At 41.6% G+C, this 24,766-nt stretch overlaps 1 protein-coding gene across 3 annotated transcripts in view; it reads left to right on the forward strand.

The window, feature by feature from the left end:
• The window catches only part of PTPRQ (protein tyrosine phosphatase receptor type Q), a 538,157-nt gene that overhangs the window by 286,974 nt on the left and 226,417 nt on the right, over positions 1-24,766 (forward strand). For all 3 annotated transcript variants that reach the window (XM_040408443.1, XM_040408453.1, XM_040408462.1), the window contains exons 31-36: positions 3,845-3,952; positions 5,795-6,076; positions 6,322-6,603; positions 9,649-9,933; positions 13,016-13,198; positions 13,673-13,774. In XM_040408443.1, coding sequence (XP_040264377.1) covers positions 3,845-3,952; positions 5,795-6,076; positions 6,322-6,603; positions 9,649-9,933; positions 13,016-13,198; positions 13,673-13,774 — 1,242 coding nt within the window. The remainder of the gene's footprint in view (positions 1-3,844; positions 3,953-5,794; positions 6,077-6,321; positions 6,604-9,648; positions 9,934-13,015; positions 13,199-13,672; positions 13,775-24,766) is intronic.

A 24,766-nucleotide genomic window follows, 5' to 3' on the forward strand; every position in this document is an offset into this window, starting at 1 on the left:
ATGTGATATACAGTAAATGGTCCAAGGTCAGGGCAGATGGAGTACGTGCCATACAGTAAATGGACCAAGATCAGGGCAGGCAGCAAAGTGTTAACACAGAGGTCAGGCACAGGTCAGACAGCAGAGGGTCACAATCCAGGAAACAGGAAGCTAGTGCATGAGCAGACAACAAAACAGACACCTTTGCAGGATAGTAACACAGTAGAACATCTATTGCTTAGGCACCTTTCACAGGGAAAGGTGACCTAAGTACCCCAGGGTTGCCAGCCATGGGCTGATGAAGATTTGGGTTCACATGCTCTGACCCTAAAAGAGCCAGAGGGAGTGCATGTTTGCTGCCTACCGGCAGGGAATAGAGGCCTTGCCAGGAAGAAGCCTTTAGCCTGCACGGAGGGACAGAGCAAATCTCTGGGAAGAAGGAGACAGCGGGAGGCGAGTCTGGATTGTTGAGCAGAGCAGCTGTAACAATGATAATGAGATGACTGCTGAAAAGTGATCTGTACAGAACAAGTGCCTATTAGGCTTAGTGGCCAGTGAGAAAACTGCAGAATTTTAGGGGTCTATTTTTTAAACATAGATAATGTCATTGAGAATTGAAAATAACATCACCAAAAGTTCTTTAAAAATATGTTTAACATAAAAACGAATGACACATTCGCTTGAAATGACAAATTCTGTTCTTCTACATAAGCATGATCACATTTGCCAAATGAGGCACATATGTTTGTAATAAAATCTACAAAGGTTTATTAAATTAAAGAGTGAATCAAATATTTTAGTTAAAATTAATGTCACAGTGTTTCCTGGATTACCTCTGTACCATGCAAAGTGCAATGCACAATATGGGATCTTTATAAATGTGCCTAAACTATTTCTAATACTGCAGGATTCCTGGGACTTTTGCACATAGTTTGATCAATGTGACTTATTGTTTTTATCTAAAGCATCTTGGATTATATATTTAAAGTGATTATTATGAGGATGAAGGGAAAGGATAAAGAAGTTCTCTCATTTTTTCCATACTATAAACCAGTGGGAGTAAATCAGAGAGGGACTCTTCTTCTCTTTTAATCCCCAGATGGGCTGAGCTTTTATCACATTTTAACAAATGTCTACAGAGATAAACTGGACTCCAAACCAGGGCAGATAGACTATGAATGTGAAAAATGGCTAGACGCTGCTATTGTTTGGTGGTCAGTGGAGCTTCTAATCTGCTATTACAGACAGTTATAACTAAATGTCACATTTTAGAGTCAAGAAAGAAAAATCATATCATAGATAAAATTTACATAAAATCTTGAGAATATTGGTATATACATTGCTTAACTTCCTTTCTTCTCCACTCATGTCTAAAGTTACATAAAAAAATAAATCCTGCCTGTTACCAGAGACCAAAGCATTCTGGGAGATCATATAACAGTTCATTTAGAGCACACATTGGATACATGCTGGTGTATTATAACAAATTCAGCAGCATCATTCCTCACTCTAATGAGTATATGGATAGCCTGCCCCCCCCCTCCCTCCCTGAGATGCCAGATTTCAACATCCCCGAGTCTTTCTTCTCCATTTGTGTGGTCATTTGGAGTGTGTACGTTTCCAGTAAGTCAGTGAAATAGCTTTCGGATGAAATATCTATGATAAGTGTCTATCGGGCTTTACACAGTAAGAGCTTAGATGTCCTTAAAGTGGAGTAGATCAGTTTGTTTCCAAGGGCAAGCAGTTGAGTTCTGAAAAGAACTGCTACATACAAAAGAAGGAAGCATAGCAATAAAAATAAAAAAAAGAGTAAGGCTACATTCACACAACCGTATGTGTTTTGCAGTCTTCAAATTGCGGATACGCAAAAAAAAAATGGATGACGTCCGTATGTCATCTGTTTTTTTTGCGGATCCAATGTAACAATGCCTATTCTTGTCCGCTACGGAACGGACATACTGATGTGGACATTGTAAAATATTGTGATATATTTATAAAGGCAAGTGACAAAAAAGTATATTTTTTATGTAGTAAGTTAGTAACAATGGTGAAACATTGGTTAAAGCAGGGATATCAAACTCGTCTAGATATAGGCGCCGCACATAAAAAAAATCTCCGGTTGACGAACCGCGTTCAATTGAAATACAATACAAAATTATTGTTAATAGAATAAAGCACCACATGCCTATTACATGCAGTTATATCTCCTCTGATGTAGACATTCTCTTTCCTCATCCTATCCATTCAGACTATGCCGCCATAATAGTGCCTCATACAGTACCCCAATAGCGATAATTCTCTCCAAGAGTACCCTCATTAGTAGCAATGCCATCCATATTGTGCCCAATACAGTGAGGAACAGAAGTATTTGAACACCCTGCGATTTTGCAAGTTCTCCCACTTGAAATTCACATTGTAGGTGCATTCCCACTTGATATGCTTCTTACGGAGCATCTTTGGAGGGAGCTGAAACTCTGTGTTGCTCAGCGACACCCCCGAAACCTGACAGATTTAGAGGAGATCTGTGTGGAGGAGTGGGCCAAAATCCCTGTTGCAGTGTGTGCAAACCTGGTCAAGAACTACAGGAAATGTTTGACCTCTGTAATTACAAACAAAGGCTTCTGTACCAAATATTAACACTGATTTACTCAGGTGTTCAAATACTTATGTTCAGCAGTGCAAGACAAATACATTCTTTAAAAATCATACAATGTGATTTCCTGATTTTTTTATTTTATTCTGTCTCTCAGAGTGGGAATGCACCTACAATGTAAATTTCAGACCCCTCCATGATTTCTAAGTGGGAGAACTTGCAAAATCGCAGGGTGTTCAAATACTTCTGTTCCTCACTGGATTAATGCCATCACAGTATGCTCAGTAGTAATGCCACCATAGTGCCCCCAGTAGAAAAAAGGCCCCCTATAGTGCCCCCAGCAGTTACAAGGCCCATCTATAAGTCACCCCTTTAGACCCCCCAGCAGCACCTTCAATACTGCACGGACATTATGATTTCAGACCGCCTATGCAGTGCAGTCTTCATTAGCTAAATATCAGGCAGCTGCGGCCAGTTCTTGACTGCAGCTGTGGTCGTAACCTAATAGATGAATGCGTCTCTACCTGGCTTGTAGATCTTTAAAAGGTAATTCACTCATTCTGCATTATAAATGCCTAATTTAACATGACTGGTAAAGAACCAGGGAGGAGGCTGTGCTGGAAGGTGCAAGTAAAGTTTGGTATTAACACGGCTTGGGTTATAAGGAGGTGAAGGTCTACCTAAAGTAAAGAGAACCTGGTACTACGAAATGCAGTGCAATCTTCAGGAAGCATGTTATAGAGCAGGAGGAGCTGAGCAGATTCATAAATAGTTTTGTGGTAAAAGGTTATATAAAACTTGTCATTTATACATTTATATCTCTGCTCTTTCTGATGTCCCATTTGGGCAGCATTCTCAGTATAAAGGTAGCATGCACATTCAATAGCTTCGACCAACAACTATCTCTCCTGGCTGGCTCCTTTCTGGCTTCTCCATACACATACACATTAGGTTCGGTGGAAGTGGAACATATATCTGTGTTTAACGGGAATAGGGAGGAAAGCCGCTGCTAGACACGTCTGGTGGCAGCTTATCTCCAGGGAGAACAAAAGGATGCACTGCATTTCATGGTGACAGGTTCCCTTTAACCTTTGTGTCCATATGGTAAGAGATGCAGAGAGCAAATAGGTGACTGCCTGGAAAAATAACTAAATGGACTACTCAACTATAACAAGCTATAACTACGTGCAGTCAACAGCAATGTAAGCATCTACTGTATCTATTATTTTAAGAAACCTATAGTGAAATGACTAATAAATTGATTGATTTTAGGGTTAAAAAAGTATATGGACTACAAGGTTCGTGTTACAGCTTCAAATTCAGCAGGCGAGAGCGCCGTCTCAGAAGAAAATAATATTTTTGTGCGAACCCTTGAGGATGGTAAGTACAACCATTACAGTTAGTAGATGAAAGTTTGTTCCTATAACCAATTCTGCCACAAGGTTTGGCTTAGACTATATTTACAGTCCAAGGTTCCATCAGGCGTAGAGATGTGTGAATCGACTCGTTAAAAATCTCCCAAAAACCTACAGCTTAGCAGACAGAGAAGAAGGCATCTTCGATCAAAAAGGAGTCATTTTTGGATCATTTTTAATATAAAAAAAAAAACTCTGTCAGTGCAGTGTTTAAACAGGCTGTTTGTTACCACCAGCAACCATCTGTGTACCCATAGCCATATATGTCACTTGGACATTACTAATGCTATCTTGGTGTTAAAAAACTTGAAAGGGGTTGAATACAGTCTTAGGAGACCCCAGAATGTCATACATGACTTTTCAGGGCAACTGGGGCATGTTTAATTCAGAGTAAATTTATTTCTACCCAAATCAAGTCCGATGGCTGATTTGACCAAGTTGGACCCGAAACTAGTTTTGAGAAATTCTTTAGTTGCAGATTCCATTAAAATGGTGCACTATTTTGCCTGGTAAAATGGCAGATTCTCTAACAGAAACCTTATGGATTCCATTATAGTCAAAGGGATATAGTAACATCGTTTAAAAAAAAATACATTCATTCATTCATCCATCCAGTTCGGCCTGTTATCCTGCAAGTTGATGAAGAGGAAGACAAATCCCCTTGCGAGGTAGAAGCTAATTTTCCTAATTTTAGGGGAAAAAAATCCTTCCCAACTCCAATCAGGCAATCAGAATAACTCCCTGGATCAACGACCCCTCTCTAGTGGCTATAGCCTGTAATATTATTACACTCCAGAAATACATCTAGGCCCCTCTTGAATTCCTTTATTGTATTTACCATCACCACCTCCTCAGGCAGAGAGTTCCATAGTCTCACTGCTCTTACCGTAAAGAATCCTCTTCTGTTTGTGTGGAAACCTTCTTTCCTCTAGATGTATAAGGATGTCCTCTTGTCACAGTCCTAGGTATAAATAAATCATGGGCATGTTTCCATGGAGTAATGATTAGAAATGATCATTTCTACTAACTTTCATTCTTTCAATCATTGCCACCACATAAAAGGCTTATTATAGTGCAGATGTCCTGATGTATTGTAACAAAGTGGCTGCTGATTAAATTCATTAAGGGTTCTCCCCTTGTCCATAAATGTGCACAACAGACTATCTCTCAGGGACAAGGTTCAAGAAGAGGCTGAAAATTAATAAAATATTGGGAGACATGTCCCAACAACTGCTAGAGTGTCAGGATGACCTTCATGCAATGTCCTGCATCTGAGGAGAATCTAGACGGGACCTAAGAACTTAGCAGTGTCCTTTATTGTTTCGCCTACACTTCCTTATATGAGAAACTGTACAGGACACATCTCCAACCTTGTTGGGTGCTAATGCCAGTCCTGATCTCTATACTGAGTCTTTCACAGATCTCCAAACCAACACCCCAGCTCCACAAGTCACTGGTTCCTTTCATGGTGACAGCCGCATGCCCTCATAAGTAGCATTAACAGTCTCCATTACGTAGCATCTACAGTCTCTCCTGCAGTGACGCAGACCTCAGGCAAAAGTCAAATTATATATAAGCATCAGTCATATCATCCTCCAGTTACTATACCTTTTTATAACTTGTAGGCACAGATGCCCATAGGTAACAGCCTCAGTCCCTTGTATTAACATAATAATTGAATATCTGTAAAAAAAAATATATAAATCTTTAGGACTATCAATTTTGGGAGTCAGCTACTGGTATTTGATGGTATCACATGTAAAGAGATACCTTTGTCTACTTACACATATAATCTATTTCCTTTTAGCACCCGGATCTCCACCTCAGAATCTGGTTTCAGCTGGCGTTAATGCAACTGCTATCAATTTGGAGTGGTTACCACCCGCAGAACCTAATGGCATCATTACACACTATGAAATAATCTACACAAATTCAACAGTAATACTTGCTCAGAACACATCTTCAAGAGCATTCACCGTAACTGATTTAAACCCATACACTCTTTACAGGATTTCTGTCCGAGCTTATACCCAGTTTGGACATGGAAACCAATCAACCCCAATACTCTCAGTAAAAACATCGGAAACTGGTAGGTATAAATGTTTTTAAAGCATCTATAAGGTTAAGTTTCCTATGATACTCTATCTGAGGGCAGCATAGGACAAAAAGTGAGATGCTGAGCTCGGGATATCTAGTTTCATATAATATCATATATATAGCCGTCTGTAGAGATTTGCTGTGTAGAAATGAATTAGATGGCACTACTGTATATAATGTGGTTGTTATTGACAATTAAATAATTTCTTTCTGTATTATATTATTTTTCATTTTCAGCTCCAAGTAGTCCTCCGTATGATTTACTGTATCGGAATTTATCGTCGACTAGAGTATTGCTCACATGGCAACCACCAGTTTTCGCTAATGGAATAATAATGTTTTATAAGATTAACTACTGGAATTCTACTAATTCTTTGACTGAAAAAAGCAACGACTCATTGATTGTTTTGTCAGACCTTAAAAAATATTCCCAATATCAAGTTGTTGTGTCAGGTCAAACAATACATGGAGATGGAAATCAAACCAGTGAAATCCTACACATGACCACCATGGAGGATGGTAAGTTCAAGCAACCCTATAAGATAACGGACTGTGAACAGAAGGCTGCCATTTTACCAGAGATGGAAGCTGTGCTGTGATTGGTTGCTATGGGCAACAAGGTTTGATCAATTTGCCCCCGTATTTATTTTCCCCACTTTGCCTAGGGGAGATTTATCAAAACTGCTGGTAAGGAATACTAACTTAGTTGCCCATAACAACCAATCTGATTCCATCTTTTATTTTTTTGAAAATGAAAGGAATAATCTGACTGGTTGCTATGGGCAATTAACCAGATTTTTTTTGTACCAATGTTAATAAATGGTTGATTGCGTTGTAAAAGTGGTGGAGGCCTTCCTCTGCATACATATAGCTTTTATGTCGACTGCCGATTGCAATTCAGCCATATTGTACGTGAATTGATGATACGTGACCTAGTGTAGAATGTGACTGCAATGTTTTTAAATATTTTTTTCCCTTTTCATAGAAGGTTTCATCCTTTAATCTCAAAAAAATCACGCATAAAATTGTGATTGTAAAATCACAGGTTAAAATTGCGTGCCATTTTATGGTACAAATCCAATCAGTAGTGCATTGACATGAGGCCTTACCCTGACGAGTGCATTATGAGAACTTCAGTTTACGAGGAGTGTAGTGAATTATCTACATTGGATAACATTACTATCAATAAACTTTAAATGTCAGTATCTATTTTGTACCATAAGGGTGGATTCACACAACGGGGGAGATTTGGCATTTTTCCCTGAAAAAAAAAAGGAATTTGAAAAAAATGCAAAAGTTATAAATGCCGTATAAAACTATGGGGGAGATTTATCAACCTGGTGTAAAGGGAAACTGGCTTAGTTGCCCATAGCAACCAATCAGATTTCATCTGGAGCTCTGAAAAATGAATGGTGGAATCTGATTAGTTTCTATGGATGACTAAACCGGTTTTCCTATGCACCAGTTTGATAAATCTCCCCCATAGTTTTTATATTGCATTTAATAACTTTAGCGTTTTTTTCTAATTCATATTTTTTCTGGGAAAAATTCCAGCTCTAGATGTTCGCTCAAAGTCTTTAGGTATTTTAAAACACAGGACACATTTTTGCTAGTGTTTTTTTTTTTTCAATTTGTGTGTGTGTTTTTTTTGTCTATGAAATTTTTAATGCAGCATGTATGTTAACGTAAAAAACTAAAAACACCATAAAAAATAAAAACAAAACACTCCAAATTAAATCCATGTGTGTACAGGTTTTCCAGTCAAAAATATCCTTATACTTACTAACACTGAAAATATAAAAGTCTGAATATTTAAGCGTTGTCCCTTGGACCACCCAGGCATCCCCACAAATCACACTTGAACACCCACAAAATGTCCGCTTATGCCAGTCCCAATGCTTTTGAGACTCAATTTGCAATTTTGTCAGGGAAAAATCGGCATTTATTCCAGTGCGTCTAGTACTGAATTTAAAGAGGACCTTTCACCGATTATTACACTATGAACTAACTATACAGACATGGAGAGCAGCGCCCAGGGATCTCCCTGCACTTACTATTATCCCTGGGCGTCGCTCCGTTCTCTCGTTATGCCCTCCTGTATCTTCGGTCACAAAGTTATGGTAGGCGGAGTCTGCCCTTGTTCTGCTCTAGCGCTGGCCAATCGCAGCGCAGAGCTCACAGCCTGGGAGATTATTTTCTTCCAGGCTGTGAGCTCTGCAATGCAATTGGCCAGCGCTACAGAAGAACAAGGGCAGACTCCGCCTACCATAACTTAGTGAACGGAGATACCGGAGGGCATAACAGGAGAATGGAGCGGCGCCCGGGGATAATAGTAAGTGCAGTGAGATCCTCGGGCGCCGCTCTACATGTGTGTATAGTTAGATCAGAGTGTAATAATCGGTGAAAGGTCCTCTTTAAGTTGTACTGACCACTGACTGTAACACTGGATCAGACCCTCTCTAAGTACAAAATGAGGACCTATCGCAAAGTGGACCTAGCATTTCATGAAACATTTGACATTTCATAGTGATAGGTAAGAAGTGTTGATTGGTTTGGTTCCAGATCTTGAGATACTTACCAGGTCGTAGCTACAGGGGAAGCTGGGGAAGCGGCTGCTTTGGGGCCCAAAACTCACAAGGGGCCTACCAGGGAGGACGACTAAAATATTTTATTGTCAGGGCCCCCCAACAGTATTATACAATGACATTAAATACAGTGACACTGTAGGAAACGGAGGGAGTGGCTGCCGGGCCTCTTCTGAGAGTTCCATCTTAACTAGCCACAGGAGTGGGAGTTGCACGTAAGTTTGGGGTTGCAAAGATTTTTTTTTTTGTTGTTTTTTTTTTTTTTTTTGGGGGAAGGGGGGTCAGTTAAAAAATTTTCTGTGGGGCCCAGTCATTTCTAGCTATGCTACTGATCCTTATCGCTAGCTAAAAACGAATGGTCAGAAGCACTCAGCTGAGAGCTATGCTCTCTGCTCAGCTCTTCTTGGAAAACAAAGTAGTGTATGGGTTCAGACCTTGATGATGAGAGCTGAGCAGATCATAGCCTGTGGGGCACAACGCTCACTAAACGATTTTATCCCTGCATTTTGAGATTTGTGGACTCCACCGGTCAGAACATATGCAATATATTATGACAGATCGAAAGTTTTATGAAATTACATGTACACTTTAAGGACAGACCATCAATTTGTTTTGTGGGAAACTCCTTTAATTACACATGCTGTAGGCCAGTGATGGCTACCCTCCGGCACTCCAGCTGTGGTGAAACTACGACTCCCAGCATGCTCCATTCATTCCACTCCATTATGGAGTTCTGAGAACAGCCAAGCAAGTGTACATTTCAAGAGTCGTTGTTTTACCACAGCTGGAGTGCCGGAGGTTAGCCATTACAGCTGTAGGCTTAGAAGTTTATGGTGTAGATATGAAATCATATATTAAACAGGGAAATATTATTTTAATAGCTTGTTTTCTGTAATATTCATATCTATTTTTGTATGTAAATATCCAGATGGTACTGAAATAGGTTTATGTTCCTTTTGTTTCTATGCTCTTTCTGCAGTTCCTGATGATCCACCTTATAACCTGTCCTACAGAATTCTAAACTCTACTTCCATTCAGCTGTTTTACTCTCCACCTTCTTCTCCCAATGGTGTTATCAAGTATTACACAATCACTTGTCTTGATGCTGCAGCTAGCGAACAGAATTATAAAAGCTATACCCAGTCTGCAATAATTACAGACTTCAAAAAATATAGTGAATACAGTATCACTATTAGTGCAAGTACATCAGTGGGACCTGGACCAAGAACAAGTAGATTGCTTTTTGTAAGAACTGGTGAAGATGGTAAATTGTACACATATTTTTTTACCTCATTGCCATGCATGTCTCTTAAATTCATTAAAATAATCACATAAATTGTGCACTGAATTAACACATCAATAACTTGGCTTATGCATGTGTCAACTAAGTAAAATAGACTAACATAAATACATATAGAACCTTTATAGGGGTTTCCAAGACTTTTTAACTGATGAAATCCTCAGGATAGGTCACCAGTATCTGATTGGTAGATATGGGCGGACTGGGAACTTAAAGTAACCCTGGAAAAAAATTAATAAATGAAAAAGGGCCCCATTTTGTAGGCAGTTCCAAATTAACAGAAGGCGGGTCAACACAAGTAGGCGGGGTCAACAATACCATAAAAGCTGGCCTTCTGTGGTGGCCATCAATAGCTACCATCTTCTGTCCTCCTCCTCCAGTTGTCTATGGAGCAGGGGGCTTAGGGTGTGAAGTGCGGGCCACAGAAGTTAAATTCAGGAGGACATATGTGGTCACTGGCCGAGTGCATGAGTATACCTGATACTCACAGTGTTAATTACTGTTGAGAACTCATTATGTACCCGGTCAGCGGCAGAGAGGAGGACTTGGTTGGCTCCCTGGGGAATCGGCTCACCGCAAAATTTCCCTGTAGGGTCTATGGTCAATCCCCCCCTGTTGGTGGAAGTCTGACACTTGGCAGCTTTCTGTAGGCATGTTCATTGGTCACATAGCCTAGGTGCAGCTTAGCTCCATTGAACTGAATAGGACTAAGCATGGACACCAAGCACAGCCACTGTACAATGTATGGCGCTGTGCTTGGTAAGATGCGAGAAGGCTGTGGCGCCTCAGTGATCAGATACTGATGACCTATCCAGAGGAGAAGTCATTAGTTCAAAAGTCTCAGAAAATCCCTTTTACATACTATTAACATCTGTGGACAGAAGCTATAATTTGATGTCTATGGGGTCTGGCAGACAGATCCCCAAACAGCTCATTAGTCCATGTGCCATTGTATGGTGGCAGCACATGGTATCATATTATGTAAGTATTTTCTCCTAGAATCAAAGTTCCTAGTAGAGAACTTCTCTGTGTATCCCAAAGCACCCTAACTACAAAGGGAGTCAGTCAGCAGGAAATTCCCTGTTATTTTAGGCACAATTCTCATCTGAATGTACTGTAATGATACCTTTCACTTAGCAATCAGTTATTTCATGTGAAAATAATATTAAAAAATGTATACATTTTTTTAGATGTAAAATAGATTTTGAGGTTGATACATACCATGGATTTTTAGTTGCTATAGTTCGTGTTCACATACATAATAATAGTAGGAGATGAACATGTTACCTATATCATTTGATTTATGGTTATAGCATGTGGAAATAGTTTGTCAGGCGGATACTCATGAACTTTAAAGAGCTGTTTCTCACAGGAAAAAGAGATATTTATGAGAGGGCAATGAATTACTCTTTTCTCTGGCACAGGTCATAACTGGGAGGATGGGCAGTTAGATCAATAAATATTATTTTACCTAAACAATATAATGTGGAATTAAAGGGGTTTTCTAGACTTAAATACTGATTGGTGGGGATTCCCAGACACCTGCAAATCAGATATTTTAGAAGGCAGCGGCGCTCCCTAGGCCAAGTGACGACATGTTCATTGGTCATGTGGCCTAGACACAACTCAGACCCATAGAAGTGAATGGGACTGAGCGTCATACTAAGCACAACCGCTATACAATGTATGGCGCTGTGCTTGGTGAACAGGGAGAATGCCACGCCTCTCACAGGAGCGCCGGTGCCTTCTCAAACAGCTGATTGGCGGTGATCCCAATCGTTGGACCCCCACCAATTCGATACTGATGACCTATCCAGAGGATAGGTCATCAGTATTTAAGTCTCTGAAAACCCTTTTAAGCATAGAAAGTAATGGCTATAAGTTATATTTGACATATAGTTTAATATACATTATATTAATGGCTAAAAACTATAAATAACAGAAGTGGTCATTTTTTATTTTTCTAATGTAAAAATTCCCCAAATTCTTAAATAAAAATTTTCTTCATTTCTTGATATCAGTCCAGATTGGGAGTCTTCAGCTTTTCTTATAAACACCTGAAGAGCCCCTTTAAGCATTCCTGCCTACCACCAACAGTAATTGAATGGCAGGAAATTCTCCTAGTTCCTCATCATCCATCCAGATGCACAATTCCTGCATCTGGATGGAGGAGGGGGTACTAACTATATAGAGATGTGTCCACTCTTATCTTTGCTCAAATGTGGTTAAGAACTAAAATTGCTCAACACAACATGCTAGCAAAACCCTAGACAAACTGCAATATACAATACAAACACTGGGTATCCACATATACATTACATAATAGGCATCTAGTGATACAATATCACGAAATCTTGTTTTTTTTTAAAGCTGGTGATACATAATGGTATATATTGAACCAAGTAAAAGTGAAGACACATCTATACGTAGCTGTTAAATATATACCATATGTGGCTGTACTTCCACTCTGGCAGATCTCATTTGAATAGCTGGTATGCTATATTTCTGTGGAATAGTTTGATTGGGGTAAGAACAAAATGGCTTCGTTTTATAAAGGGGTTGTCTCCATGTGACATTCTCACAGTTAAATGTGTATTGTAAAAAGGGGTAAGTAGGTTTGAACAGGCTGCCAAATGGACTGACGTGGCTACCAGAATTCCATGATAGAGCAGTGACTGGATAAAATACTGCAGCACATTACACTATTGCCAAAAACTTCTAAAAACCTGAAATATGAATAATAGAAAATGCTTAGGTATGTCAATACATCTTGGAACTGGCAAACTGCTGTATTACTGCTCGCCTGTCTACTTGACTACATGTTCTTTACTAATTTCTCGACTATTCTTACTCACAGTGTCGGGCATGACAAGCATGTAGTACAAACAAAGAAAATGAGAACCTTTGCTTCTCTGTCTTGTACTACATGTGTGGACTCATGTCAGCCATTTTTATAAGATTTAATCTCTCATAACTGAGATCAATTATTTCTCCTTCAAAACCAACTGAACCAATGCTGAATTATTTCACCTTATTCTTCCCATAGTACCAGACAGTGCCCCTGAAAACATAGTATACAGAAATGTATCTTCAACTGAAATCGCTGTATCATATTCTCCACCAACCATACCTAATGGAAAAATATCATATTATACCGTGTACATAACATGGCTGAATGGGACCGTGGAGAGGGCTACAGATACACCTGAACTGTCACTGAATGTTGCAGGTAATGTCATTATTATATTTTGTGCAGGACCATTTGCGCTTTGGGGCAGAATCTGAGGGCTTCCTTCCAGAAGGGGCCACAACCACTTAGTCAATTAGAGGACTCTTTAAAGTTTTCAGGTGCTCATTACATTCAGCTTAGAATTTCGAATTAAGCATGTTATGGATATAGTGGTTGGACAGGACCATCACCTTGAATGCCCACTGATAGCGGGGAAGAAATAAAAATGGAGGATAGTGTAGAGTAGAAGGCACAGTGCTAGTATATGAGGCAAATAAGCCCAGTACCTTGGGTATTAGCTAGTGTGAATACAACTCTAAGTTTGTTAGTGTGCCATGTTTTTAGAAGAATGACTGTCAACCTGGAGAGAGCAAAAACCTATGTTAGAATAGACTGTAGCCTAGAAAAATTAGACTTTGAACTGTTTTCACAAAACAGAGAGTGATCACTAACCCAATCTCTTTATGTATACAGGCCTAAGAAAACATACCAGTTATATTCTGAAATTATCTGCCAGTACAGCAAAAGGGGAAGGAGTACACAGTGAAGCTGTCAGCATCACTACAGAGGAGGACGGTAAGGTCATAACCAATGATTCATCATTGAAGTAATGTAGAACCTTTCTGTTTCTCATTCAAGATGGTTGTTTTATTCTAATATAGACTTCCGTGTGGATTTTGTAGTGGGCTTTCATTTCTAGAGATCTCTCAGGTCTCTCAGATTCCTTTTGTTTGTGCCCTTGGCTATAATTGTGCACCTGCATAGTTGCCTTATTCAGTCACTTAAAAGGGTTAATCTGTAATACCAGACACACACCATGGACAAGAGCGGCATTATTTCTATAAGTAAAGCAGGCCTTTTTTTTTTCTTATAATCATACCATGTACTTGATAATGAAAAATCAACCATAATGAAGAGCTATAAACCTAAAATACGGTGCCACCTGGTTAACGAGCAGGAGGAGCTGAGCAGATATAAATCTACACACACAGGGAAAGAGATGGATGTATGCAAGGGAGGTGTTATCAGTGATTGATAGCATTCTCTGTGTAAGTGTGTATACAGAGGTAGCTGTCAGTTACTGATACCTGTACACAGGGAGGTGTTATCAGTGATTGATAGCATTCTCTGTGTAAGTATGTATATAGAGATAGCTGTCAGTTACTAATAGTTGTACACACAGAAGGTGTTATCAGTGTTTGATAGCATTCTCTGTGTAAGGCTACTTTCACACTTGCTTTCGGGTTTCCGCTTGTGAGTTCCGTTTAAAGGCTCTCACAAGCGTCCCCGAACGGATCCATACAGCCCCAATGCATTCTGAGTGGATGCGGATCCGCTCAGAATGCATCAGTTTGGCACCGTTTGGCCTCCGTTCCGCTCAGCAGGCGGACACCCGAACGCAGCTTGCAGCGTTTGGTGTCCGCCTGGCCGTGCGGAGCCAAACGGATCCGTCCAGACTTACAATGCAAGTCAATGGGGACGGATCCGTTTGACGTTGACACAATATGGTGCAATTGCAAACGGATCCGTCCCCCATTGACTTTCAATGTAAAGTCAGGAGTCCCTATTAATATACCATCAGATCTGAGTTTTCTCCAATCTGATGGTATATTTTAACTTGAAGCGTCCCCATCACCATAGGAAAGCCTCTATGTTAGAATATGCCATCGGATTTGAGTTAGATCGTGAAACTCAGATCCGACAGTATATTCTAACATAGAGGCGTTCCCATGGTGATGGGAACGCTTCAAGTTAGAATATACTAAAAGAACTGTAAGAGATCGGGTGCTGCCAGGCAGCAGGGGGCAGACCCCCCCTCCCTCCCCTGTATTTAACTCACTGGTGGCCAGTGCGGCCCCCCTCCCTCCCCTGTATTTAACTCATTGGTGGCCAGTGCGGCCCCCCCTCCCTCCCCTGTATTTAACTCATTGGTGGCCAGTGCGGCCCCCCCTCCCTCCCTCCCCTCTATTTAACTCATTGGTGGCCAGTGCGGCCCCCCTCCCTTCCTCCCCTGTATTTAACTCATTGGTGGCCAGTGCGGCCGGCCCCCCCTCCCTCCCTCCCCTGTATTTAACTCATTGGTGGCCAGTGCAGCCTCCCCTCTCCCCCCCCTAATTAAAATGACCGACCCCCCCATCATTGGTGGCAGCGGAGAGTTCCGATCGGAGTCCCAGTTTAATCGCTACTGCAGTCCTGGCTGCCATGGTTACTTAGCAACTGTTGCCCGCGGCAACGTGTTGCTGTGAGAGCATGCGGTGGCAATGTCTCGGCCTTCTGGGTGATTGCCGTGACATGGTTGCCACGCATGCTGTTGCCGGTGGTTACATGTTTGGTATACTTGTGTGTGCATTTCCCCTTTTAGTTGTAGCCTCCCTCTGTCTGGTGCTGTAAGGGTTAACTCCCTGACTGGGTGTGGTCACTTCCTTATATCTTCTGAGATTTCCTGGCTGGAGTCAGTTGTACTTCAGCTGTGGTTGGTGCTGGAGCTCTGCTCCAGTCCAGGGTGTTCCATCTGTCCAGTGAGGGCCACCCTTGTGGTCATACTGTCACGGTGGGGAGTGGGAGAATGGCCAAGACACTGCCACTGCATGCTCTCACAGCAACACATTGCCACTGTCACAGCGTACACCATAGGCCGTGACAGTAAGTATGTATGCATAGATAGCTGTCAGTCACTAATAGTTGTTCACACAGTAGGTGTTATCAGTGATTGATAGCATTCTCTGTGTAAGTGTGTATACATAGATAGCTTTCATTCACTGATAATTGTACACGGGGAGGTGTTATCAGTGATTGATAGCATTCTCTGTGTAAGTATGTATGTATAGATAGCTGTCAGCCACTGATAGTTATGCACAGGGGAGTTATCAGTGATTGATAGCATTCTCTGCGTAAGTGTGTATACATAGATAAGTGTCAGTCACTGATATCTGTACCCACAGAAGGTGTTATCAGTGATTGATAGCATTCTCTGTATAAGTGTGTATACAAAGATAGCTTTCATTCACTGATAATTGTACACGGGGAGGTGTTATCAGTAATTAATAGCATTATTTGTGCAAGTGTGTATACAGAAATAGCTATTAGTTACTGATAGTCGTACATGGGGTAGGTGTTACCAGTGTTTGGTAGCATTCTCTGTGTAAGTGTGTATACATAGATATCATTCAGTCACTGATAGTTTTACATGGGGGAGGTGTTATTAATGATTGATAGCATTCCCTGTGTAAGTGTGTATAAATAGATAGCTGTCAGTCACTGATAGTTGTACATGGGGGAGGTGTTATCAGTGATTGATGGAATTCTCTCTGCAAGTGTATATACAAACAGGATTCCAAAAAAGTTGGGACACTAAACAAATTGTGAATAAAAACTGAATGCAATGATGTGGAGATGGCAATCGTCAATATTTTATTTGTAATAGAACGTAGATGACAGATCAAACGTTTAATCCGAGTAAATGTATCATTTTAAAGGAAAAATACATTGATTCAAAATTTCACGGTGTCAACAAATCTCCAAAAAGTTGGGACAAGTAGCAATAAGAGGCTGGAAAAAGTAAATTTGAGCATAACGAAGAGCTGGAAGACCAATTAACACTAATTAGGTCAATTGGCAACACGATTGGGTATAAAAAGAGCTTCTCAGAGTGGCAGTGTCTCTCAGAAGCCAAGATGGGTAGAGGATCACCAATTCCCACAATATTGTGCAGAAAGATAGTGGAGCAATATCAGAAAGGTGTTACCCAGCGAAAAATTGCAAAGACTTTGCATCTATCATCATCAACTGTGCATAACATCAGCCGAAGATTCAGAGAATCTGGAACAATCTCTGTGCGTAAGGGTTAAGGCCGTAAAACCATACTGGATGCCCGTGATCTCCGGGCCCTTAAACGACACTGCACCACAAACAGGAATGCTACTGTAAAGGAAATCAAAGAATGGGCTCAGGAATACTTCCAGAAACCATTGTCAGTGAACACAATCCACCGTGCCATCCGCCGTTGCCAGCTGAAACTCTACAGTGCAAAGAAGAAGCCATTTTTAAGCAAGATCCACAAGCTCAGGCGTTTTCACTGGGCCAGGGATCATTTAAAATGGAGTGTGGCAAAATGGAAGACTGTTCTGTGGTCAGACGAGTCACGATTCAAAGTTCTTTTTGGAAATCTGGGACGCCATGTCATCCGGACCAAAGAGGACAAGGACAACCCAAGTTGTTATCAACGCTCAGATCAGAAGCCTGCATCTCTGATGGTATGGGGTTGCATGAGTGCGTGTGGCATGGGCAGCTTGCATGTCTGGAAAGGCACCATCAATGCAGAAAAATATATTCAGGTTCTAGAACAACATATGCTCCCATCCAGACGTCATCTCTTTCAGGGAAGACCCTGCATTTTTCAACAAGATAATGCCAGACCACATTCTGCATCAATCACAACATCATGGCTGCGTAGAAGGATCCGAGTACTGAAATGGCCAGTCTGCAGTCCAGATCTTTCACCTATAGAGAACATTTGGCGCATCATAAAGAGGAAGGTGCAACAAATAAGGCCCAAGACGATTGAACAGTTAGAGGCCTGTATTAGACAAGAATGGGAGAGCATTCCTATTTCTAAACTTGAGAAACTGGTCTCCTCGGTCCCCAGACGTCTGTTGAGTGTTGTAAGAAGAAGGGGAGATGCCACACAGTGGTGAAAATAGTCCCAACATTTTGGGGATTTGTTGACACCATGAAATTCTGATTCAACATATTTTTCCCTTAAAATGGTACATTTTCTCAGTTTAAACTTTTGTTCCGTGATTCATGTTCTATTCTGAATAAAATATTAGAAGTTGGCACCTCCACATCATTGCATTCAGTTTTTATTCACGATTTGTATAGTGTCCCAACTTTTTTGGAATCCGGTTTGCACATCTTCACCATGCTCTCAATCTGGAGTCTCCAGACCCGTTTCCACCATGTAAATCAATCACTTTGGTTTCCATCCTGTATGTAGCACTTCCAGTTGCTGTATCCAACCAAACCCATGATGCAGGTGATTAATGGTTCTCCACCTGTTCTGCTATGATCTCCTCCACTGGGATCTTGTCTCATTATAATATTTCTATTGATGATTATAGTTCACCATCACTTACTTTCTGCTTTCCGGCTGTGGCATCACAATGGCCCTATGGATATTACCTTTAGGTCTAAAAAGTCTGGATGGAAATGTTCAGATAAGCTAAATGTCAAAAGAACAACAGTCTGAGGCCACCAATACAATTCCAGCTTTCATATTCTTCAGCCAGGAAAGAAGATTAAAGCTGGAATCCGATGAGTGATTATGGGGTCCCCGAAGAGAATTTGAGAAGACGGATCCCAGGGGAAAGAGCACGGTGGCTGGTCTGCCTCTGTACCTACAAATCATCTCAGCCATCTAATGTATCTCTAATAATAAACTTGGTAGTTTGTTCAATACATCTACCCAGTTTTATATGGACGCATAGGCTGGTTGGGATGCGGCCTATCTATATCTAGTGCAGTCAGCCTACTGTCACTTGTGCTACCCGTGTAGGGGCCCACCTTGCTTAGGTGCCCACTGGAGGATTCGCCTGTTCCCCTGTCGGCCAATCCAAGCCTGAATGTGGCCCATTACAAAGAATGAGATTATGAAGGGTTATGAAGTCTACTCTCTATCTGACTCTATCACTCATTATCCTCATTGGGTGTATAGCTAAAAGAACTTGATGTGCCAGATTGCATCAATTTGCACCAGATTTTGGTACAGTTTATGGCAGCGTCTAGGTGCACCAACATAAGTAAATGTTCCCATTGTGATGTAATAGCTTCTGCTATGTATAACATGCTGCTAGCGTCATTCTCTGTGAAAGGTTGTGACCAGATGTTGTGGCCATGTCCTGACTGCGACATGGTCATGCCGTGGTCTCACACTTCGTGGCAATATAGGCCACAGCTGGCTCCTTTTAAACTTATCAGCACTGTTTAGTCGTTCTGCATTGTTAATCGCCATCTGGTATTGTGGGAGTCGTGGGGCCATTAACAGTTCAGACCTGTTACACAGTGCGTTCCTCATTAGTTTAACAGGTGCTCACTGTAGCCTGTTCGGCCACGTGGTATGTGACCGCAACGTACCAACTGCAACAATACCGCACTGTGTAGTTGTACCCTCAGAATATACGTTCACACAGAGCTTTCTCTTTTGGATGGGAAGTTGAAATGTGGATTTGATGCAGAATCCGTACCAAGAATGAACGTTGCTTTTTTCTTTCACGCCATTATTTTTATCAAACTGCTTGCGGAGAAGAAAACATACCGTGTAAATTATCAGAAGGTTTTTCCCACTGATATCAATAGGAGGTGGAATGTGTGCACTTTCTGTGCAGATTTTATAAGTTTGACGAAAAATCTACGTCGAAAAATCACAGTCTGAACATACTCTTACAGTGCCTTCGCCCGAAGAAAAATTCTGTGACTGAAAATCAGTTCCATTCATCTAAATGGGGTTGTTTAGATGAATGGAACTTCTCAAACAGCTGATCGGTGACCCCCCACTGATCAGATTCTGATGAGATGTACAGAGAATAGGTCATCAGTTAAAAAGTCTCATAAAAACCCCTTTAAGTAGGTTTAAGTAAAGAAAGAAAAATAAATGCTGCAGTAAGATTTTTTAGGGATTATTTTTTATTTTTTACTAGGAAGTAAGGGAAGAAAATGGGGAAGGAAAACTTTTTTTTTTGGGGGGGGGGCGAGTGTGTAGGGTTGGGATTTTTTTTTATTTTTATGGAGGGGGATTGGCGATTTTTTTCAGGGAAAGTAGGGGAAAGGAATGTTTTGAGGAATGTTTTAGTTTTTTTGTGGGGGTTTGCTGGCAGGTGACAGCAGTATAGGACGGTGCTTGACTCTTCGCCTTTCTACTTGCTCTTTTTCCAGAGAATCTTTAGATTTCATGTTTTTCCTCCGGGATTCGCAGATGCTGAAATAAAAAAGAAGACGTATCAGTGATCTGCTTTCTTCTACTGACATGTCGGCCCTGGATGCAGTTTGTGCACAGATCCTATTATCAGTCTCCTGTCATTATAACCTGATGGTGTTTTACATGCTTCTCTTAATCTGTCCCCCACTGGTGACAGATGCCCCAGACCATGCCACTGCTATGGGGCTTAAAGGAGTATTCCGGTTTATTACAAGTTGTCCCCTATCCGGCTCAGCTCCCACAATGGATGGAGCCTTCTGTCCACTGTATAGTTTCAGGCATGGCTGGCCAAAACAGCTGATAATTGTGGATATGGTTTATCTGCCAACCCCCCCCCCCCCCACCCCCCATGATCTGATACTAATGACCTATCCCGAGGATAAACCCTCAATGTCTAAGTCCTGGAGCACCCCTTTAACATTCAGTGTAGTGCCAGTGATGATATGTCCTTACTTGCCAGATTGTAGATGATTTTGCTGACTGGTGCCTCAGAGTCCAGGATGGTGATACACGTGTACTGGCCGGAGTCCTCCATCTGGATGCCCACTGATCTTTAGACAGGGCTCCTGGGTGACTTTGGGTACATTTTGATGATGCTGAAGAGATAATATGGAAAATTGTTAGAATCTGATATGTCAGGAAGATTTCTAATCTGGATTGTTTGTATCATTGTCATAATCACTGAGGGGTTTTCTGGGATTACTATGGTGTTTAAAAGACATTTTCATATAGTTGCTTACCTCATGTACATCTTCACCATGCTCTCAATCTGGAGTCTCCAGAACCGTTTCCACCATGTAAACCAATCACTTTGGTTTCCATCCTGTATGTAGCACTTCCAGTTGCTGTATCCAACCAAACCCATGATGCAGGTGATTGATGATTCTCCACCTGTTCTGCTATGATCTCCTCCACTGGGATCTTGTCTCTATGATGTGATATAGAGAATCTTCATATCAGGCCAGGCTTCTCATGATGTTTCTTTGGCAGGTGATTGATGTTTCTCCACCTGTTCTGGCCATAAGTTTATTCCTCGAGAGGATGTTGTCTCTCCAAATATAACAATCTGAGAGCATGAAGGCATGTACAAGATAACATGCCGAAGATCGCCAGTCCAATCTTTACAAAATTCATCATTGACCTGCGATAGATGCCTTTCTCGTTGAAGTCTTTGTACATAATAATTTTGTCTTTCTGTTTGGTTGTTGGCGTCTTTTCAGGGGAAGCGGTGCTCCCTTCCATCTTTCTTCCCCAGGGTATATATGGAGGGCGGTTAAAGTATCCTCTGTTTCTGATCTTCTTCCGATTCATGATGACTTTGAATCTTGGTCTTGACAGTGGAACTGTGGGGCCGTCTATATTTTCCTCCTCATATCCAGAGCTAAGCTGTTCCTGTGGCTCATCGTTCTCCTGCTTATTTGGAAGCGGCCTGGCCTCTAGGTGACCTATGAGGAGAAGGCAGAGAACGAGCAGAAAGCAGGCAGTATACATATTGTCTATACTCCGCTCTAGGCAGGAACTGTTATGCACTCCGGAGAGTTTTCGTGCTTTAAGGCAGTAGCACGCGGCGGACTGCAGTGGCAGTTGTGCCGAAATCCAAAAATTTGCTTGAAGGCAAGCGAGATGCTGGACACTGGAACTCTAGAAGAGGCAGCGAACAACTGAGGAGATTATGGTGCACCAACACCTATATGCTAGTTGCTTGTGACATCACCTCATTATAATATGTCTATGACATCACCTCATTAGCATATATCCATGACAGCACCTCATTAAAATATTTCTATTGATGATTATAGTTCACCATCACTTACCTTCTGCTTGCCGGCTGTGACATCACAATGACCCTATGGATATTACCTTTAGGTCTACTATGTCTGGATGGAAAAGTTCTGATAAGCTAAATTTCAAAAGAACAACAGCCTGAGGCCACCAATATGATTCCAGCTTTCATATTCTTCAGCCAGGAAAGCAGATTATAGCTGGAATCCGATGAGGAAATGCTGTGGTATTGTTTCTGGTAGATCTGATAAATGTGGACAATGTCAGTCTGGGGTGCCTTGGGCCCACCAGTAAAAGTTGTTCTGGGTGACCACTGTACAGTTACATGCAAAATATAACCTGCTAACACAGTGGCAGGCAGCAGCAAGACGCTACATGATGAGTGATTATGGGGTCCCCGAAGAGAATTTGAGAAGACGGATCCCAGGGGAAAAAGCACGGTGGCTGGTCTGCCTCTGTACCTACAAATCATCTCAGCCATCTAATGTATCTCTAATAATAAACTTAGTAGTTTGTTCAATACATCTACCCTGTTTTATATGGATGCATAGGCTGGTTGGGATGCAGCCTATCTATATCTAGTGCAGTCAGCCTACTGTCACTTTTGCTACCTGTGTAGGGGCCCACCTTGCTTAGGTGCCCACTGGAGGATTCGCCTGTTCCCCTGTGGGCCAATCCAAGCCTGAATGTGGCCCATTACAAAGAATGAGATTATGAAAGGTTATGAAGTCTACTCTCTATCTGACTCTATCACTCATTATCCTCATTGGTTGTTTAGCTAAAAGAACTTGATGTGCCAGATTGCATCAATTTGCACCAGATTTTGGTACAGTTTATGGCAGCGTCTAGGTGCACCAACATAAGTAAATGTTCCCATTGTGATGTAATAGCTTCCGCTATGTATAACATGCTGCTGGCGTCCTTCTCTGTGAAAGGGTGTGACCAGATGTTGTGGTCGTGTCCTGACTGCGACATGGTCATGCCGTGGTCTCACACTTCGTGGCAATATAGGCCACAGCTGGCTCCTTTTAAACTAATCAGCACTGTTTAGTCGTTCTGTATTGTTAATCGCCATCTGGTATTGTGGGAGTCGTGGGGCCATTAACAGTTCAGACCTGTTACACAGTGCGTTCCTCATTAGTTTAACAGGCGCTCACTGTAGCCTGTTCGGCCACGTGGTATGTGACCGCAACGTACCAACTGCAACAATACCGCACTGTGTAGTTGTACCCTCAGGATACGTTCACACAGAGCTTTCTCTTTTGGATGGGAAGTTGAGATGTGGATTTGATGCAGAATCCGTACCAAGAATGAACGTCGCTTTTTTCTTTCACGCCACTATTTTTATCAAACTGCTTGCGGAGAAGAAAACATACCGTGTAAATTATCAGAAGGTTTTTCCCACTGATATCAATAGGAGGTGGATTGCGTGCATTTTCTGTGCAGATTTTATGAGTTTGATGAAAAATCTACATCGAAAAATCACAGTCTGAACATACTCTTACAGTGCCAGTGATGAGATATACAGAGAATAGGTCATCAGTTAAAGTCTCATAAAAACCCCTTTAAGTAGGTTTAAAGAAAACCTGTCACCGGGATTTTGTGTATAGCGCTGAGGACATGGGTTGCTAGATCACCGCTAGCACATCCGCAATATCCAGTCCCCATAGCTCTGTGTGCTTTTATTGTGTAAAAATCCCAATTTGATACATATGCAAATTAACCTGAGATGTGTCCTGTCCCTGACTCATCTTAGGAACAGGGCTCCTCTCAGGTTAATTTGCATATGTATCAAATAGTTTTTTTTACACAATAAAAGCACACAGAGCTATGGTGACTGGGTATTGCGGATGTGCAAGCGGCCATCTAGCAACCCATGTCCTCAGCGCTATACACAAAATCCCGGTGACAGGTTCCCTTTAAGTAAAGAAAAGAAATGCTGCAGTAAGATTTTTTAGGGATTTTAATTTTTTATTTTTTTTACTAGGAAGTAAGGGAAGAAAATGGGGAAGGAAAAACATTTTTTTTATAGGGGGGGAGTGGGTATGGTTGGGAATTTTTTTTATTTTTATGGAGGGGGATTGGCGATTTTTTTCAGGGAAAGTAGGGGAAAGGAATGTTTTGAGGAATGTTTTAGTTTTTTTGTGGGGGTTTGCTGGCAGGTGACAGCAGTATAGGACGGTGCTTGACTCTTCGCCTTTCTACTGACTCTTTTTCCAGAGAATCTTTAGATTTCATGTTTTTCCTCCGGGATTCGCAGATGCTGAAATAAAAAAGAAAACGTATCAGTGATCTGGTTTCTTCTACTGACATGTCAGCCCCGGATGGAGTTTGTGCACAGATCCTATTATCAGTCTCCTGTCATTATAACCTGATGGTGTTTTACATGCTTCTCTTAATCTATCCCCCACTGGTGACAGATGCCCCAGACCATGCCACTGCTCGGGGCTTAAAGGAGTATTCCGTTTTTTTTGCAAGTTGTCCCCTATCCGGCTCAGCTCCCACAATGGATGGAGCCCTCCGTCCACTGTATAGTTTCTGGCATGGCTGGCCAAAACAGCTGATAATTGTGGATATGGTTTGTCTGCCCTCCCCCCCCCCCCCCCCCCACACCCCCCATGATCTGATACTAATTACCTATCCCGAGGATAAACCCTTAATGTCTAAGTCCTGGAGCACCCCTTTAACATTTAGTGTAGTGCCATTGATGATATGTCCTTACTTGCCAGATTGTAGATGATTTTGCTGACTGGCGCCTCAGAGTCCAGGATGGTGGTACACGCGTACTGGCCGGAGTCCTCCATCTGGATGCC

The sequence above is a fragment of the Bufo bufo genome, chromosome 1 (assembly GCF_905171765.1).
Source record: "Bufo bufo chromosome 1, aBufBuf1.1, whole genome shotgun sequence".
Classification (NCBI taxonomy): Eukaryota; Metazoa; Chordata; class Amphibia; order Anura; family Bufonidae; genus Bufo; species Bufo bufo.